This window comes from Ammospiza caudacuta, chromosome 5 (assembly GCF_027887145.1).
Source record: "Ammospiza caudacuta isolate bAmmCau1 chromosome 5, bAmmCau1.pri, whole genome shotgun sequence".
NCBI lineage: Eukaryota > Metazoa > Chordata > Aves > Passeriformes > Passerellidae > Ammospiza > Ammospiza caudacuta.
In genome coordinates this window covers 59,783,720-59,804,361 of record NC_080597.1, presented here as the reverse complement: position 1 = coordinate 59,804,361, position 20,642 = coordinate 59,783,720, and the positions used below count along the sequence as shown (strand labels likewise).

Here is a 20,642-nt window from a genome sequence, read left to right as displayed (position 1 = left end):
TCTAAAGTTACCTTTACTTTTTTTAAATACTGCTGAGGCAAAACTAGCGAACACCACAGTAGCTTTTTTAATTTAGGGAAAATTATTTTTTTATTTAAGCAAAGAGATCAGGATGACATCAGGAGTAGTTTCTACATGTAACAGAAAGTCAAAGTCAAGCAATGTGACAAGACAAGAAACCTCAGCAGGTGAAGATTTCTGGCATTCCCCTCAGGTGATTCTATGATCCAAGTATTAGGTACAGTCACACAGCTGTACCTACATCATGCTCCCCTGGAATTACAATAAGCATTTTCACACCATTCTGTAAATTATAAATACATGTATATTCAAGGCTAAAGAGCTAATAGCCATTGGTCTGGATTTATTCAGCTTCCAAGTTCTTTGCAATGCTGGGCCCAGCAGTATTTTTCAATAGCTTTTTTTATGCTGAATTTTAAGCCACATTTCTTGTTCTTTACCCCCACCTTGAAAACTTTTTGAACTTATAAAAAAAAAAAAACAAAAACACCCAGAGTACCCTAAAAAACGTTTTAAAAAAATCCCCAAAAGAAATCCACAAGCTACATAAATGAATAAAAAGCATGATCTGTGAATGCAGACCAACACTGTCTTGAAGGCTTTGTTAATATTCCTTTCCCCTCCTACTGCATTTCAACACTTTCTGTTTATTATTTTTCTAGTCCATACTTCCTTTCAGAGACAATCAATATTCCTGTATTAAGATAACAAGACTACATTTAATTACTTGGTAAGAAAGTTCAAGATAGCTCAATTGGGTAAATCACAAACCAAAAGAAAATACTGGTTTTGCCTTGAGACACAGTAACAGAAATCCAGCTTACTACCAGGAACAGTATTTCTCCTAATAAAACCAAAGATCAACATAAAGAAATCAGTTAAGGTGGGGCACATAAATGCTGATCTGTCAGAAGAGCTGAAAATGTTTTTTGTAAGAGTCTCAGCAATTTTTGCTCTCAGTAAGGCTACTACCTTATTTTCAAAACAATCTTATAATTCTCTTTTAACATTAATGATGCAACAAACCTCATGGAACAACATACAGTGTTCCTACTTCTAATATAAGTGGGGCTTTTCTACTTATTCTTTGCTTTCTATATAAGTATTGCATTTCAAATGTTTTCTTAATTTCAGACATAACAAACATGCCATGTTTGCAGAAAGAGAAACTAAAGATGAAAGCAAATATTTATATGCTTTTAATGCCAGACTCCATTTAACAGAGCAGTACTTCAGGAATGGCATTTTAATAAAGCAGATTACACTGTATCTCAGTGTATACTTTTAAAATACTGTAGATTAAATATTTCATATCACATTCTATTTCCCTCCAAGTATATGGCTACAATATTGTAGTTACACAGCATTTTTAAATAATGTAAATATTGACACTAGCTAACAAGCAAATTTTTTAAATGCCTTTTTTGGAACATAAAATTAAGAGGCTACACAAAACCAATGCTGTTTGTACTAGAGAATTAAGCAATCAAAAATAAGAGAAACCATGTAGTTTTCCCAGCTAACATTGTAACACTTCTGCTGCACATATCCATCCTGATTGCTGAATAAGGTAACATTTACAAAGGACAAGGATGAGCAGCAGCAGATTAAAAAACAAAAAACACACAAGAAATTGAGCAGAGTCTGTGCAAGATAACTGACAGAGAGAAGTAGCTAGATTTAGATTGCCAAGACAACCCCAAAAGTTAGGATTTCCTAACTTGAAAATTCTAGACCTGCAGTCTAAACAAAATCCTTCAGTATTTTTGAGGGAATCTCTACACTAGCAAAATTCAACCATTACACATCCCTAGTGGCATATACCATACTTCAAGAAAAAATTTGCCATTTTCTTCAGCCAAACTAGCTGGTGGCAGTGGGAGGCCACTTTCTGACTACCACTTGCCAAGAGCAGCAGGCACTGTCTGTCCCTACCATACAGTGGAAAAGTTTTGGATGTCCTTTCCCACTCTCCTTCCTACACAGCACAGCTGCTCTGGCACTTCCCAGGAACACAACTTTTATATGATTCCCATTTCTACCTTTAAACAATAAAAAACCCAAAGAAACAAACAAAAAAAAGCCCACCAAAAGCAGGCAAAGAAAAAAAAAACTAATTAGTGTGAACAGTACAGTGTAAACCACCACGTTCAAGAGTTTGGTATTTCAGTAAGAACTGAACAGAAATTTCAAGTAAAGAAACAACACATCTCTGTAGGCAGGTCTGACACACAACCTCCAGGCACAGGAGGTCTCTGGTAGTCCCATACATCATTACCAGAGCTAAGCAAGTTACAGGTCAGCACTGAAAACTGAAACCACCTCAAGGCTCCAAGATGAACTACAGCACCTTTGGAAGTAGATACGCAGGTATAGACTTTCCAAAATACCTAGGCAACAGGACAGATATAAGCCCAGCATTAAAAATAAATTAGAGAAAAAGAGAAAAAAGAGGAGGCAGGGGAGGTAAGCATTTATCTCCTATCATCAAAGGATCAATGCTTAGCAACTTCTGATCTGCACCCCTAAATCAGTAGTTCACAGATTAAATTCTGAGAGATCATATAATTAATTATAAATGACCTAGAGGATGACACTATCTATATAATTTAACTGCAAAAAGTGTAGAATATGAGATCTGCGGAAGAAATTCTGGTAGAAGTCATTCAAAGCAGTAGCATAGAAACTCAACCTAAGGTAAGCTGATCCAGAAATTCGTAAGCTACAAAAGTTGTGAAGAAATTATGAAGTATGCTGTTCCACACCCAGTCTTTTTAAAACATCCTGGACATTGGGATAATTACTTTGGAAACCAGAATTATCAAAAATTGTGTTTCTAAAATGCTCAGTCATTCATATACTCTGCCTATCCAGAAAAGGATACAAATCCTTCTCCTTAAACTGAACACAAATTGCAGATTAGTTTTCCTCAAGCTTCACCAGAAGTACTCAGGGGCTGCATCCAGCATGTACTTTCCTCCACTGTGCTTTTCCTACCTGTACACTCTTCCAACTACCAACTCTGAAGAGCCAGCAATGTGCTGAGGAGGCATACACCCTAGGTATTAACAAAGCAATCCAAACCAAGCTTCTCCACATGTGCTACAATTTCCAGAGATGTTGAAAACATAATAAAATCAAATTCTTCGGGTAATAAAGCACTAGTGTTTAAATATTGAGTGTATATATTTATTCTCTAGTAAATTAAACCACTTATTTGCTCTTCTTCAAGGCCTCTGAAAAGCCATGCTTCAGCTCCAAAGGAAAAAAAGAGTATTTAATAAACAGATTAGAGAAAAAGAATAACATAAATGAAGACTACTGTGAAATGATCCAAATAATTTTTTTATACTTTATGGGTCTTTTTTAATACTTTATGTACTTAATTCCTACAGAAACACAAAAGTGTTTCCTAAACAGACAAAAATTGAAGAACAGCCAAAGGAAATGGGACAACTTTGGTTCTAAAACTAGAGATTTGGGTCTGCAGTGTAATCACTTTTCCTTTTAATATGCCCATTTGTTTCACTTTTAATTCAGGGATCAGTTTTCTAGGACTGAACATGTTCACGTTACAAAGAGTACTTAAGCAAGGGTCTCTCTTAGCCAAAGACAAACAATTTATAATAAAGCTCAACTTTAAAATACCTTTGAACTGTACACTTTTTACACTTATGACATACAGTATAGGAATTGTACTTGTTTCTAGAAATATGAAGAGATGCATAAATAGAAGAATGCTGAATTTCTCTGCAGTCTTGAAAAGAAAGTCAATCATTAACATGAAAAAAAAGAAAGAATAAAATGCCTTTTATGTGTAATCCTGGCATCTAATGACTATTTTAAAAAAGCCATCTGACAACAGCATCTTTTTAGGGTCTGGTTTTGTTAAAAGTTGCCAATGGAAGGAGCTGCCAGAGGCACAACTAAGAACACACTTTCTAATCCTCAACTCTTAGTTCATGTTCTTTCTTACAGTGTCCCACAAAAAAGCAAAACAAAATAACACTACACTACCAATTGAGATTATCCTAATTAAGAGAAAGTCAAACTATTACACACCAACTTCTCCTTCCATGGCCAGCAGTTCCTGTTTAAAGAGCAGTATTAGTGGCCTACTGTCAAATAAAGTTTTTCTGCAGTGCATCACTGAACATAAAAACCATTTTACAAAGCCAATCCTAACAGGACAGAGCAATCAATCTGATGTTTGTAAACACTGCATGGGAGGTGAAGGCTGTTTGTCAAAGTCAGTCAATAAGTAGCTTCTTACATTAACAAAACTTATTACAGGAAAGAACTGCAGTCTCCAAACACATACTCATTTAGATTAATTTAACCAGCTTTAATTGCTCCCTACCTGAGACTTGGAGTCAGCTATTTAAAAGGCATTGCATTACATTAAAAGCCCTCACTTCTGTGCATTCAGAGTCCAGTCACAGGACAGGAAATGAGCCTGCACATGGAACTGCTGCCTATTTGAGAAACTTTCTAAACTACTGCTCTTAAATTAGTAAGAATTTCATCCAACAGGTAAACAAATATACTGGTGTTGTAAACATACAAACATAAATTTCAGAAACACCTCTGGAGTAGTTATTCTGCTACACAAGGAAAATACTTCCTTGAAGGTTTTTTGTAAAACTTACATAGATAAGTTTATTCTTTATTTATGTAAGATGAACAAGATTCAAAACTTACATACACAATTGTAATTTTCATTTTGGATCCTTTAAAATTAGAAAAAGAAGCTCAGAAACCAAAATTACAAATAAAATTAAGTTTGAGCTTGGCTTTTTTCCTTAATATGAAGATCAGCTGCACCTACTATTCCGAATTCAGCAGTTAATTCTTAGAAGTACAATGAATGACAAGTGGAAACACAACAGAACTTAAGTCTGACAAAAAAACTCAAACCAAACGTTCTGAGGACAAGACAGATCACTTGATCACTTAGTAATTTCTCTGAGGAAGTTACTGCATTTTTAATGCCACTCCACAACAGTGCAATGTACATAATTAAGAGTAGTTCTCTGTAAAATGCCTTTAAAGAAAGCACGTAAAAAACATACAAAAACTTCAAGGTGGCATCTAAAAGCACTGGTTGAAAATGATATAGATTAAATAAAGGTTTCTCATATTTTGATGGTTTGCTTACCTCTGGGGGGGAATATAAGGAGCAGATACTGTTGGCATAACTGTACAGGGTTCAACCACTGTTTTCTTGGCTTTTTTTGTCTTTTTCCTGATTTTCGATGTAGACCTAGCAGTTCTGACTGATCCCTCCTTTCTACAAACACCGTTTTTGATTTCAGCTTCTCCATAAATATTGAGCGGTCTCCGTGTGCAGCCTGGTGGAGTATGTACATCGCAGTAGGCAGTCTTTTTCACAGAGAACGTTGTTCCGCTGCCAGTTAGCTCTTTCACAGGTTCCATTTTCATATACAGACCAGCCTTTTGAGCACACGTCACATGGAATGCAGTATAGCAGTTTGCTTTGTGGCACTGGATGCAGGCACCAACACCTTTCTGTTTACAGAGGTAGCACGTTAACTTCCATCTGGCTGGGGGAATGTTCCTGACACCATCAATTGGCTCAATAAAAACCGTATTGGCAAATCCAACTTCTGGAATCCACAGAGCACACACCACGTGTCCCCAACGATCATCATCTGTCTTTTTAAAGGCACCTCCCTTGTTTGGGCACAGCACACAGTCTACAGGCCGAGAGCGGGACTGCAAACAGTGTCTGCAGAGCCACTGGCCCTCAGGTATATATGGCACCCCATAGCATTCCTGATGTACTGCTAAATTACACATATCACAAAACAGGATCACATTGCTGTTCTGACATTCACCATCCATGCATATACAACACACTGCATCTTCATCAATTAAAGACTGATGATCACCCTGCTTTTGGTTTTCACAATAAGACTCTTTTTCAAACCTATCCATAAGGAATTCAAACATATTTTGAGAAACAACTGACACTCCATCACTTTTCCGCTTATCATTGATCAATTCTAACCACGCATAATCTTCTTCATCCATGTCATACTCAACTTCATTATCAAGTTCTTCTGCTGACTTCTCAATGAATTTGTAATAAATGGGAGGTCTCCGAGGAGCGGAAGGGGGACTGTACTCAACAATCCGTACTTTTGGTTCTGGAAGAGGAGCTGTTGTAGCAGGGATACCATGCGAGCTCGGAAGAGCTTCATTTTTCTTTTTCACTTTGTTATTTTTATGGCGTTTGCTTCGTAGACAAACCGGTGGTCTTTCACTATTTTCTTTATTGCTGTTGCATTCACTCATTTCCTGGGCAGTAAGATCATCTTCTAATATAATTTCTAAAGGATCAAAGATACTGATCCTATGCAGGCGACCCTCAATTTCTATTTCAACCATCCTTTGAGCTTGAGCGTACGTCAAGGTTTCTCGTGTCGGGGAGTGCTTAATACTGCATGGGGAAGAAGAATGCCTTGCTGCCGATACTCGATGGCATCTTCCTTTTCTCCTCATTTGGTAATGTTTACCTAAAATTAGAGCAACAGTTAATACTATGAACTTCAAATAATCATATTAAAATATTAGTTTTACTGTAGTAAGGGAAAAACCTTCAGTTCTATAGCCCTCTGTGCATATAAACTAAAAGTAAACAAAACCAAAAGCTGTCACTCTTACTCAACAGGACTGCTCAGTTTCGTACAAGCTTAACCTGAAGATCAATAGATGCTCTAAATAACAGCTTCCCTGAGTAAACACAGCTATACAAAATCCTTGCTAGAAACCCTCCAGAAGCACTGTCGGCAAGACCACTCCGTGAGAACAAAAGCATTTCAGATGTGTCAGAGATTTAAAAATACTGCATTTGTTACCTTGTAAGAAAACCTTTAATGCAATACTTAACACCTTAGGGGCACCTGCAGTTTGAAAATTTTTGCAACAGCTACAGACTCTGTCCTCTAGACCTCTCTTCAAAAGACCTAATGCAATTGTGAAAGAAAAAATAGTTTTCTGTGAATTTTTTTCCAGTGCAAACTGGAAACATTCATGTTATCAATCCAACTACTATAGCTATATTTAAAAGCTAGAAAAGCACATATACTTCCACATTTGGCAAGTGGGCAGTTTGACAGCCCTATACTTTTTTTTCACTTTCCTCAATCCTTAGTGAGCCCATTATTCTTCACAACATGACAAGAACATGACAGAACTCTTAGTGCCCAATATGGTGCAGTATGGACTGCAACCAGTAAATATTTCACCTGTAAAGCAGATTTGACTTAGGGCCAAAACATGTTCCCTGCTTTTAAGTACACACAGTCCTCTCCTTCAACAGATTCTTCAGGAGCTGTTCTCTAACCAACTGCTGATAGATAGAAATCTTCCTGCTTACAAACCCACTCCCAAGCTCTTTAAAACAATTTTTAAGTTTACAACCTACTGCAAAAAGATCACGTACCATACAAAAAGACAGCTCCAAAGCCCCATAACTAGGATGGTTACAAAACTTTTAACTTAAAAGTGTCCATACATACTCATACATTTTGACATGTTCACACTGGGTGGGGTTTTTCTTTTTTTTTTTTTCAAGGGTTGAAAATTTTATAAACCTGACTGACATTGTCAAGTCCAAAATTCTATTCCACTCCTTCCTTCTTCCCAAGAAATCATTAATAAATAGCATCATTCAACTTCAGCTACATAAAAATCCCTTCATCTTTAATCACTGCCTAAAGTATTATTAAGGCCTCACCATTCAACTCTGCATTTAAAGTCAGGGCTGCTCACCATAACACAAGTAGTGTTAGCATGTATTGCCAAAATAGTGGAGAAATAGAGAAATCAAAACACAACTGCTGTGAAAGACCAGTATCCCCATTTCAGGAAGCAAACAGCAAGCACTGAACAACTAACTACATTAATTCCTCCACGCTGCTTGCCTTTTGCTTAAGTCTATGATGCCAGTTTCTAAAGGCCTCAAAGTACTGAGGGAACTCCTCTCACAGAACGCTACTAGATCAGGCAACTAGCCCTGAGACTAGTGCCCAAAGGCTCTGATCTGTCTGCTCTCACAAACACTCTTCTTTTCATAACCTAAGCTAGTTTTATTATGCATGCAAGAATTGTGCTTCTCATAAATCTGACTTTTACACAACTCATTCTTAACCCTTATTACTAGTTTCTATGTCATATAGAAATTCAGACAACAGTCAATGCTCAATCATGACAAATCTCTGTTCTGCTCTTTATAAACAACAGAAGAATATAAAAGATTCCATTTCTTCAAACAACTTCGGAAGAAGCATTTAAAAATTAAATTCTGTAAAACAACACAGGATTCAATCATACTAGTTTCTAAACTGTAGAAAACAGTGTAAACAATTAATAACACCAAAGAAGGTCCAATCACTAAAACATACCGGAAATTTAACCAAAACTAAAAATTTGTTTCCAGTTTCAATACAGATTTTATAATTCAGAGACCCAAATATTTTACAATGGCCCTGAATTCTGTTATTGTGAACAAGTAATGATGGATTCTTCAGCTAAAACACACTGATGTGTCCATGTACAGCAACTTATTACAGATCAGAATGACATTACCTGTCAAGAAACAAGGTTTACAGCATGTTTACCTCATACAATTGCATTTCACTTCTGTCTGAAGCAAAAGCCTGCTTTGGTACTTTTAATGCCCCTTCCTACATTTTTGCTGGTTGTGTATCTGTTTGTAGTGGCTCCTGAGGATAGAGACTGTTTCAGAAAAATTCAGAGGGCGGGATGAGAGGTGACCTTCAGAAATCAAAAACATGTGTAACTTGTCCACACTACCTTAGCCCAGTACCACAGAAAAATACATTAATGCTATGTTTCCAAGCTCTCCACCTCACTCTGTTCCCAAGATTCTCGAGCATGGCTTCAGGCAGGAATTTAAAATAGGAAGAAAATACTCAAAAGCACAAGATCTTTAATCTTGCTTAAAGATTTAGGACAGCTGTTGCAAAAGTAAAACGAACTGTAGGAACCAGACTGATAAAAAAAATGACTGAGCTAGCACCTAGGTACACTGTAATACTCAACAATAAATACATCTGACTTAGGAAGGAAGTTACAGTCTCAAACACAGACTAGATAGCCTACAAATACAATGCAGTGCACAAAAAATCGAAACTGGTAGTACTCAGGCCGACCTTCATGCAAATTTAGTGTGAATAACTTAAATGCTCCAGAGGCCACAGCAGTGCTTTGTTTCTCCAAAATTCTTGTTTGCAAATGTTCTATAAATACTCCGGATGAAGACCAGAGTTCTGCATAGCAAATTCATGACCCACAACTGGTTTGCTTTTCCTACGCAATTATCAGCTGGCACTTCTCCGTCCTACCCCTGCCCCCCTTCCCAGTATCCAGCAGATCAATAGGAATGAGGACCAAATTGTAAATTTGAAGCGTAAACTAAAACAAATTTCCATTCAACGACCACAAAGATACTGCACTAACCGCACACAAGATTATTTTAATGCACTGTCCTGCCCTCACAGACTGCGGGATGTAAACCAGGAAAGTTATCCACAGCTCTCATCTCCTAGAATTGCATCAGCTACTTGGGAAGGAAATCACCAGCAGACGTTTTTCCTCCCCATAACACAAGGGAACGTTTCTGTGAAATACGTGCTTTGAGGCAAAAATAAAATTAAAAAAAGCTATTTACCAAGGTGTAGGATAGCTAAAACTAACACGAAAAGTACAGTACCATATACTTCTAAATTACAATCTCTGCCCTAGTTACCTTCCTCCTCTTCAAATAAACTGTCTTTAGTCCCTGGATCCCTGCTCAATGGATTAGGGAATTGCACTATCAGGAGCACTTTCATGTAGACTATTAAAAAGAGAAAGACACAGGGACGGTCTTTAGTCCTAGACAACGAGGGACGATAAGCAAACAGCGCTTACACGCACACTGGGTGGACACCACCCGCCGCTCCAGCCGCGCAGCGGGAGCGATTCCCCGGGGCACGGCCCGGAGCGGGGCCTCACGGAGCCCAGCGAACGTGCGCGGCCACGGCCAAGACAGGCGGGACCCCCAGAGCCGCTCTCTCCCGGCCCGGCGGAAAAGCCCGGCGCCGCCGGAGCCCGCGGCCATCCCGGCATCCAGCCTCCCGCGCGCGGCTCTGCCCCGCCCCGGCCCGCCCCCGCCGCTGCCGCGCCAACACTTCCTGCCCACGCCCAGGGAGCCTCCAACGCGCTCCCTCCCCTGCCCGCCGATGGTTCCTGCCCGGCGCGGCGCTCCCCCCTCCCGGCCCCCGGCAGGATGGTTCCTGCCCGGGCCCATCATCTCCAACCCTTCCCAACAGTCACTCCCTCCCCGCCGCGAAAATACTCGGCCCACAAATATGGCGGCTGACAAAACAGCTCCAGCGGCGCCCTCCCTCCCTCCCCCAGACCGCCGCGCTCGCCTCGCCTTTCCGCCCGCCCGCCGCTGCCCTGCCCCGCAGGCGGCCGTGCCCAGTCCGCCCTGCTCCTTCCCCCATGCCGCTCTCCCGTCCCGCCGCAGCGGGACCCGCCGGCTCCCGGACCCGCAGCCCCCGCCCGCCCGTCCCCGCCGCCCACCCGGCCCTACTCACGCTGTGGGAGCCGCCAAGGAGCGGCTGACAGACCTCCCGCTCCGCCGCTGCGGCCGACGCTCGGCCGGGTTAATGGCGGAGGCCCCGCCGGTGCTGCCGCCTGTCCCCGCGTCCGGCAGCAGCGGGCGGCCGAGCGGGCGCTACGAGGGCCGCGCTGCCCGCGGCGGTCACCCGGCGCTGGGTGCGGGGCTGCTGCTGCCGCCGGGCGCGGCGCATTCGTGAGGCGCGGCGCGCGTCGCCGTCCGGCTGCGGGCTCGGCGCTCGGCTCCCGGGGCTGAGCGGCTCCCCTCCCCCCGCGGCACAAACAATGCGGCTTCACCACAGCGCTGCGCCGACGGGGGGGAGGCGGAGAGGCGGGCGGGGAGGGAGGGAGCGAGCGAGCGAGGGAGGGAAGGGACGTGAGGGCGCCAGGCACCGCCCAGCCCCGCCGCTCCCGCCGCCGCGGGGCGGGGCCTGCGCGCCGCCGCTCCCCGCGCCCCCGGCCGGCACCGGCCGCGCTCGGGGCGGGAACGCGCTGGCCCCGCGACCGCCGCGCTCCCGCCAGGACCGGCCGGGCCCGCGCCCGAGCCCGAACCCGCCGCGCGTCCCCGGTACAACGTCCCTGGTTCGAACGGCCCAGCGCGGGCGCCAGGGAACGGATGGACGCGGGACACGGCTCGTTACAAAACCAAGGCTAAAAAGTTGAAGCGACTGGTATTTATTATCTCTTTGGGGGGAAGTCCAAGCTCAAGATTCCTTAACGTAGAAAATGTGCTTGAAAGTCAGCTCTTTCGTGGTCTCTGGGTCAAGCTGCTGCTTGTGACAGAGAAAAAGGTTATTTCTGGCTTCCCCTGCGAAGGACACCCTTTGTTAGGTATTATTTTTAGACAGCCATTACAGCCATATTCGAGAACTGAAGGATTTTACTACAGTACATTTCCGCAAGGCAGCTGCACCCACATACTTAGAAAACAATGTTTTAGCTGGCCCAGCCTAACACAGTTGCCTGTGCTGATCATCCAGAACAAGTCCTGCATAAAGTAAAAAGCAAGTGATTTAGAGTAGGTATGATTCTTTTTATTCATCAGTATTTCACATCCACTCAGCTAAATTGCTGCAAAACAACTTACCAGTTCATTGTTATGTTTTCTCTAGCAGTAAAAGGTTTCCTTGCCTCAAAAACCAGTTTGTCCTGCAATAAATACATGGCTAGGGAATCAGAAATAGATACACCTGGTTACTGCTTGTAGAAAATTAATTAAGGTTCAGAGAGCTTAAGCAACTAGGCTGTGAAAATCTTGTAGAATATGAAAAGTACTTTCCAAATTCTTTTTTCCTCATCAGGGACCATTTAGCACACTGATCTCTGAACAAAACACAAGCTATTAAAGCAGCAAACACTCGTGCAGTCCACTCAGTGTAGGAATAGATCCTTAGGCTCAGACACACAAAGTACCTTCAACTTTCAACACAAGAAAGTTTGTACAAACTATGGAGGCCATCTGGTCATTTGTGTACTTCCCTGTGAGGAACTACTCTCCAGTTAAATTGTTTTAGTGATCCTGCCACCTGTCTCAGAAGTCTTACAACATGCTGATATAAGTTACTGCTGTTGCACTGGAATACAATCTGTGATAGAAACGTATTAAAGAGCAAGTATCGTACCATACCATATCATGTACATTAGTGTGCAGAGTATTAAAAATGGATAGAAATAATGTCAAAAACCTAATAAGATTATGATAAGGAAATATATTGGTTTATCTTTTAAGGGATAATTCACATGTATCTGCTGTGCAGCTGTACAAATACTTTTTAAGTGGAAACAAGTTTTCTACAGAAACCTTTATGGCATCCACATTCTAATGTGTCTGACACACAGCAAGTCTGCCTTTTTTCACAGTAAGTTGCTTTTTTCTGCCAGGTGGGTTACAGCATTCCATAGTCCCTGGACATCCCTTTGATAACATGGTATTCCTTATTGGTATTTGCATCATTCAACCAATTTTCTATAATCTAAACTCATGCTTCTAGATTCTTCCAATTACACCCAGTAAGAAGGTGGTGTGTGCAGTTTTCGCTCTGGAGCATCCAGGCTAGGACACAGACCTCATGTCATTCCTTCATGTAGTATTTCACAGTAACAGCACAACATCAGAGCACGCTCAACAAAACACTCTGTATTTGGAGTCTTAGACTTGTAAATCATTTCTCTTTGACCTTATGACAGGCTGCCAGAGCAGGATGCTCAGCCTCTCCATTTATAAGTGTACGTACATTAGCCCATGTAGAACAGTATGTAGTATTGTCTGGGGCATCTGACCAGTCCTCAGCACGTGTGCCTATAACCCCAAAGATCTGTTACCTTCATCTTTTCTACCTCACCTCATGGTTACTCAAAAGAATACAATTCTACTAGCATATGGTTCAATTTCAAGCCAAAATTAAGAAGCCCTCTGATCCCTAGTGTGATGGCAACAGACCCCTCAGCACCTTTTTTCACACCAGTTCAGCATGTGCAAGGGGCTTCAGTCCCAGTCCTTCAGAATCCTCACACCCCTACCTGGCAGCATCAAACTGTTAAACAAACTGCCAGTGCTGACTCACTCTACATGGAAAACTTCACAGAAGGAGGATCTTCGGCCTACTAGCTTTCAACAGAATCACTGCAAGAAAGATCACGCAAAGAAACATAATCACTATTTAAAGAAACATAATCACTATTTATCTGCCTTGGCATCCTCCTCTATTTTCTCATAGAATCAAACTTAATGAGACACATTTCTATATTTCTAAAGTGTATCAGCTTTGTTTCACAGATCACTAAAAGCCAACTCAAGACTCACTGCAGCTGTAAATACTGGCAGAGGTACTGACCTACTTTGGATGCAACTTTGTATCCTTCTCTGGGCCCGGACAGCTGGCTGCTGAAGGAACAAGAAAGATTCGGAACTCACTCCTCAGAACCTACAACAACCTGTATTTCAAGAAAGGTTTTGGACTGCCATAACATACAGATGTGGGTCTTCTTCCTATCATGATGACAAATCTGCCTAACCTTGCATGTGATACTTCTGTATGATGCCTTAAGGTAATGTATCACCAGTAAATTTTCAAGTTTGGCTTCTCCATCATACAATTTACACCTTCACACTCATCTATGAGATACAACATTATTACCGTGGTCCTCTCATCCTACACGGGGATGCTTTTAGATCTCACTTCATCAGCCATGGTAGGTGGCACTGGTAGAATACTCATGGGCATGACTTCACAAGTTCACAAAAGAAAGGTTGTTCCCAAACCTCACAGAAGCCACAACAGCATTCACCGTGGAAAATATTGTAACCTTATCAATAGACATATTACAGAAGTGTGCTCACATGATTTCAGCTGTTTATTTTCAGTCCGTGGGGTGGTGGTGCAGAATCACTCTGTATCTTCTGGGTGATCTTTGCAAATTTTTGTATTTGTGTAATTGTGTATTTGTGTAATACACATTTGTATAATGTGTATTTGAAAAATACACATTATCACTGCTCCATCTCCTAGTCATCATTGGTATCTTGTATGAAAGACTGGTATATCCTACTAGACTGAGTGGGATATATGGTTCAAAGTCCTGGATGACCATCCCGGAATGAAGATCAAATTTTTTGCTTCAAATATATAAAAGTGTTGGTCCATTTCACTCCTACTTGTTTACTGAATATATTCCTTGTTCTCTGGTTAGGAAGAATTGTCTGGATTTTCCTTCTCACTCCTCTGATCTGGAAGTTTTAGCTGTATTATGACAAAAGAGGGAATAAATTAAATAGTATTGGTGTATATAATGTTCACCAACTGCTATAGAATCAAGGATTTTTTGTTTCTTACAGCCTCAGTAACTCTTACTTCCTGCACATACCACCTTTTTCATTCTCACAGCCAAAGCAGTTCTTTGTTTATGAATTGCTAAGACCCTTTAGTCTGACCCTGCAGAACAGCTCATGTCGATCCAAACAAACAGTCTTCAGCAAAACACAAGTTTAAAAACACTGGGAGCTGTGTCAGTGCCTTTTATGGTACTGATGAAGGTCCAGAGACCTTTTATCCTCAGAGCTCCACCAGAAGTCACACTAGATCAGGGTGCTTGCTAAGAAATACCTCTGTAAGCTGCATCTGCTAAGCAGTCCTATGGGATGTTATCTGTAGATAAGCTTGAAGATCATTTGACAGCGTGGTCTTCATAGTATAGCTGCTATGCAAAGGCCCTCACCCCATTTCCATTTAAGCATTTGGTGGAACTACTACTTGGGGTCACCTACTGCAAGAAGAGGTGTGTATCCTGTCACTTGCTGATGGAGACATACACCAAGCACTTTGCTGAGATAGGCAATTGACAGGGAAACCTACTGCCTGCTTTACTTATCCACTATCTTGAATCCTTTAACATACATCATTAAAGGATACCTTCAGGATTTTGCAGTTTTAAGGTGCTCTCTACAGGATGTGCTCATAACTGTTGCATGGTGGAAAGTGAGGATTGAGCTTACTCCTCTGGACAGTGCAAAGATGCAAAACCAAACTTCATGATTAGGATGTACATGAAAACATGTAAGCTATGCTCCAATAACAGACAACAAAAACCTGCATCCAAATTACAACATGCTGCAACACAAGCACAGAGCCTGCCCATGTACTGACCTGTAGGTCTGCCAAACAGCAAAGCTATCATCTACTATTTTTGAGAGTATTTTATCAAGAACAAACCCTTGGAACAGAGTTATTGACACTATTATGTATGATGATACTGCTGTTTCCAAAAGAGTAGACTAGACAGAGCCATAATCAAGAGAATAATATTCCCCTTCTCTTCCATCATTGTCTCTTCAGTATCAATTATTCAATTCCTAGTGTTTACAGTTTGGCACCTTTATTATGTTCTGCATAGTAACTCCCCCTGCAAAGGTCTTTGTGGGAAGCTGTTCCTGCCACAGGATAACTACCATCAGAACAACCCCTTCATAAACAAGTTACCCATTTTTTGTTTAGCTCCCAGAGTGCCTCCCTGCATGATCAGATGAAAATGATTACAAGCACAAGAGAGCAGCAGTAAAGTAAATCCAGGATTTGGGAGTGCCTCTTCAGCATCCCCAGTTATTAGCCATCATTAGTTTAGTTTACAAAAGCAGCTGCATGTTTAGAAGTGGAGTGTCTGTCAATTCACACAGCATAACTAACTGAGCCAAGTTAGGGGTAAAGACGTCAGTGGTAATGGGTAGGATTCAAAAAACAAAACAGTAATTGCTATGCAAAAAGTTCTAAAAATATCATACTTGCACAGCAAAGAAATCCAAAACAGCGTGGCTAATCTACATTGGATTTTGACCTCTTTTTTCACAAGACACACTGAGGAAACCTGAGTAGCAGACATAAGGCAGAATTTACAGAAAGATAATGCAAAAAAAAAAAAAAAAGAACCTATTTGAACTATTTGAACTGAACAATTTTGTCAAATGCAGCCATAGCAAAGGGAAAACAAAGTATGCTCCATAACTGTATCTGATAAACAATGATTTTTGAGAAATACAATTTCTTTTCGTTTCTGTGGTTGTTCTCCTGATCAGGTTTGGATTTCGTAAGATACCTGAGTTTGTGATAAACCAAGTAGCTTATTAAGATAGCATAACACAAGTAAACAATATTATGCAAATACATTGCTACTGTCGCTCTTTCCTACCTCCTTTCCTCTGCACTGGAAAGCATTCGCTACACAGCGCTCATCCAAGCAAAAACAAGTTGCTCATTGCCTTCATAGTTTTTAATTATACATAAAGTTTATTTTATTTGTTGAAATCCTTAGAGTAACTTCCCTTTTCTCAATTCCTCTGGTGTCAGCTTAAAAACCTGCAAATGTAATATGAGATGTGAGGGAAGTTCTTTTCCTAGTTAGCTCACTCACAAACACGTATCTAAGAAACAATCTCCAATGTTTACAATGAGTTAATACTTCAGCCTTAGTATGATTAAGTTAAAATTCAATTAGTAATGAGACCCAAATCCAGTCTTAATTACTTTACTATCTCTTCCTCATTCATTCTAGAGGACAAACCTGGTCTGCAGATGATTAGGATGGTTTGCAATGGAGGAAGTTCAACTGTTAGAATCCCTAGTCATTTGTCACAGAAGAAATCCAAAAATAGATGGGCTAATTCAGAATTAAAATTTGCCTCCTCATTTATATGGGGAAGGACACAAGAAGGTGACATCAAAATCTGGGAAGGAAAAATAAAGTGAAAAATAAGTCAGAAATAAGGACTCAACACATGACATCCACAAAAAAGCCTCAACTGGGAAGAGCAACCAACATGGCCTGTAATCTTTCTCTGTACAGAGAAACCCAACACGTGTGTACCATTTAACAAGTACTAATGAGCCCTACACAACTTTGTTTGTCCCAGACTTGCTACTGCCTCAGCAAAGGCCTGATGCTGCCTAATAAAGAGAACTTCCAAACTCATGTATATAAATCAGTTCTGATACTGATGGCTTCATCAGGTAGACAAAATCTTCGTAGGCACAACAGGAATGCTAAAACAGGAACTTCAAACTGACCTCTCGTAAAGACATACTCCAGCACCATGCTCACTCCACACGAAGGGCAAGTATGAGCAAATCCTGTCAACATGCTATTATATGCTCAACTCCAAGTCAAAAGTCAGTGACATACACCTCTGATGTGCTACACAGTGAGGATCATGCTGATTAAACAGCTGTGTTTGTAACAAATTAGGTAATTAATATAAATGCACACCATGGTGTTGGCAGTGAATGCTTGCTCCAACTACTGTGTGATTGCTCAGTCCTTATTCTCTGTGCACTCACCTGGACACCTTGGATCTGATGAGTAGAGCCAAGTACCCACTGAAATAAATGGGAATGTATGCTAAATATAAGTACTTTGCTATGTTACAAGTTCTTAGAAATCATACCCCTGTGACAGATACTAAATCGGACATCCAAATTTAGTACTTCTGATCTCTATTTTAAGGTTTTGATCATTAAGCTGACATTGCCTGGATAGGATCCTGGAAGAGGCTGGAGTCTACACAAGGAGGAAAGGAGATGATTTTATTAAATGTATTACCTCAGTGCATACAAAAATCTGTAATTCTTTCTGCCTTATTTAAGAACTGTTATCGCTTAATGTAGTTTTTATCTTCATGACTCCATATGGAAAATGCATCACTGATGCAGAAGTTACTAGAGGTGAAACCAAAGGTTTGAGTGAAAATAACCATACCAGAGCAGGTTTGGAGATAAATACTAAGTGCTCAATTTTGCTAAAACAAGGTAACGACAATCAACACTACTAACTACACTGTTATTATCAACATTTAGTGTTTCCAAATGAATACAAAAGTAGAAAGACAGAACTACATCAATTTATCACTGCAGTACCAACATTATGTTTACTGCCAAGAAAGAAATGGAATGGAGGAAGTAATAAAATTAGATTAAGATGAACAGCCTGATGACTGGAGAGACCCTGGGACCACAACACACAAAACTCTGTCTGCAGCACTAAACATCTACATTTGGCTAATAACATAATATTGAAATAGGTGTATTGAAGGCATACTTTAAGTTCTGTCACAGTAGGATAGGATACAAGAATTTAATTTAGTTTCCAACTTGTCTTAGGCTCTTGCTATAGACTCCCTGAGAGCCTTCCAAGTTCAAAGTATACCTCAGTACTGAGAATGACAGAGAGATGGTTACTTACAGCTACATAAGTGGTTTCTTTCTTCTCTGAACGTGTAATAGCTTTTTTCCAGAGAACCCAAACAATTTCCTCAGAAGCATGGTCTCCTAGCTTTCTGCTATTCTACAAAACATGGAGAGCCAGATACTTGCACTTTGCTCCAGGAACTGGAGTGAGAAATTACTTCTTTATATTCATTTAATAACATATCACTTTTAATTCATGCCAGGTTCAGTTAACCATGCAAATAAAGATGTTTATTCACAATATCTGAAACAGATAACAACATTGTAAATGCATAAATGGAGGAAAAAAAAAATTACTCTTCTGAAGTTAAATAATGGAAATTTTGGGTTCTTCCTGTCATGATGCCTTGCAGATTTTACTAATTATCTGTCTTCCTAAATGACTATGTTCTTTTACACACTTACACCTCAGACTGCAACCTTTATGGAAAATCTGTATCTTTAGACTATCACCACACCAGTGCTGCTACATTCACCACAAGCTGGCAGTCGGGAGCCTTCTCTAGGAATTTCAGTTACTTACTCATTCTTTTGCCTGCCACCAGATCACCACCTCTGTTTTATTCATCACTTAACTTGGTTGGTTGTGAGAAGATGCTCTTGGATCCAGCTTTGCTGAGATTTTTAAGACCCGATTTCTTGAGTTTCCGGTGTATTTTTGTAAAACAAGAAGAACAGAAAAATTCCAGTTATTTCACTCAATCTGTGATATACACCTGTAGATTATATCCAGAATCACTGATTGGTTCTCAAGCCACCTAAAAGATAATTTAAAGAAATAATTAACTTCCATTAATCTCAACTTCCCTAACCCTTAAGGAAATTTTCAGAATAGGATGTATGAAAAAATGAAGAGATACAGAGAGGAGGTGATTACAGAAAGAGCAACATGCAGGGCAAAAATGCAAAATTAATTTCCAGTCTTTTTTAATTTACTGTAAAATTTTCAACTATAAATTGTGAAATTCTCCAAAATCACAGCTGTTAAAAAAGGCAGTTAACAAAGCCACATACTCTGATATTTAACCTTTCCATAATATTATGATAAGCATTAACTATGTCATTCCAACTGTTGCAGTTTTATAGTTCTCTAAAAGATGCTTTACGAGGTGATGTATTTCAATACTAATAATAACAATTGTTGCTATCATTACTGCTGTAATTTCCTGCCAACAGACTGATGATAGAGACTTCTTAACTAAGCTCTCACACCTCTATTACTGTGTCTAGCTGGCAGATCTAGCCAAGATCAAACTTCATGTTTAAGCAGTTCTATTCACATACCTGCACTTTGGAGCAGTGGAAACTGAGCAAGTCCAAGAAACTTCACCTCAAATCACTTTGGCCTCAGTCACCCATAGTAACTAATACATATACTGTATGTATATAATATTGTCTGAATATACATATATATACACACTGATACAGTTGAACTCTACCAATAAAAAGAAAACGTAAATTAAAAAGTAATAAGGAACAAAGGACTGCCTGCACACAGTGTAACAACTATTTTGTTGGGAGTTTGAGTAGTGCATGAATAATAAATAAAAAAAACCAACTTGACATGAGATTTCCAAAGAAGTATTAACCACAACAGACCATTACTGTATGTTGACTGGCAGAATCCATTTAGAAAATCACACCAGTACTTAAGTACAAACATACACCTAATATGGCAGAATGCTGAAGAGCTCCACTATTTCAAATCAAAAAGCTATCAACTGATCTCTTCATATACTGTCACATATTCCAACAAAAATACTCTTTACTTAATCTGTTCAAATTACAAAGAAAGAAAAAAGAAAATTAACTGATGAAAATAACTCAGATCAAAAAGCAAGGACTCGCTTAAGCACGGTCTCTCTAAACACTGTCTTAATATAAAATTTAACATTGTTTTCAAACCGGTACTGTAAAGTAGTAAATGTGGGAAACAAAGGATAAGCAATTACCTCTTGTAGCCTTACCAACACTTAAGGCAAAGAAAGTGAAATCTACGACTGCCACTGGGAATTTGATAACAAATGTGATAATCACAGCAGACTGTATCTCACACAGCTCTCCGGAGAAATTACATACATCAAAAGGACCAACAAACCACCCTTCTCCACCCCTCCTGAAAAGCCTGGATCACTCGGCCCATTGATAACCTCAACCAATGTTTTGCAATCGGAGAAGAAAAACACCGACCTACAACAGAACACCGGAACTGGAGGAGCTTTATCCAGAACAGGACCT

General features: G+C 40.2%; 1 protein-coding gene across 1 annotated transcript in view; it reads right to left on the bottom strand.

The window, feature by feature from the left end:
* BRD1 (bromodomain containing 1) overlaps window positions 1-10,882 on the bottom strand; it is a 58,349-nt gene extending 47,467 nt beyond the window's left edge. The window contains exons 1-2 of the mRNA XM_058804834.1: window positions 10,653-10,882; window positions 5,180-6,560 (exon numbers count right to left, since the gene is read on the bottom strand). Coding sequence (XP_058660817.1) covers window positions 5,180-6,546 — 1,367 coding nt within the window. The 5' untranslated portion in view covers window positions 6,547-6,560; window positions 10,653-10,882. The remainder of the gene's footprint in view (window positions 1-5,179; window positions 6,561-10,652) is intronic.
* Between the last annotated feature and the right edge of the window lie 9,760 nt (window positions 10,883-20,642).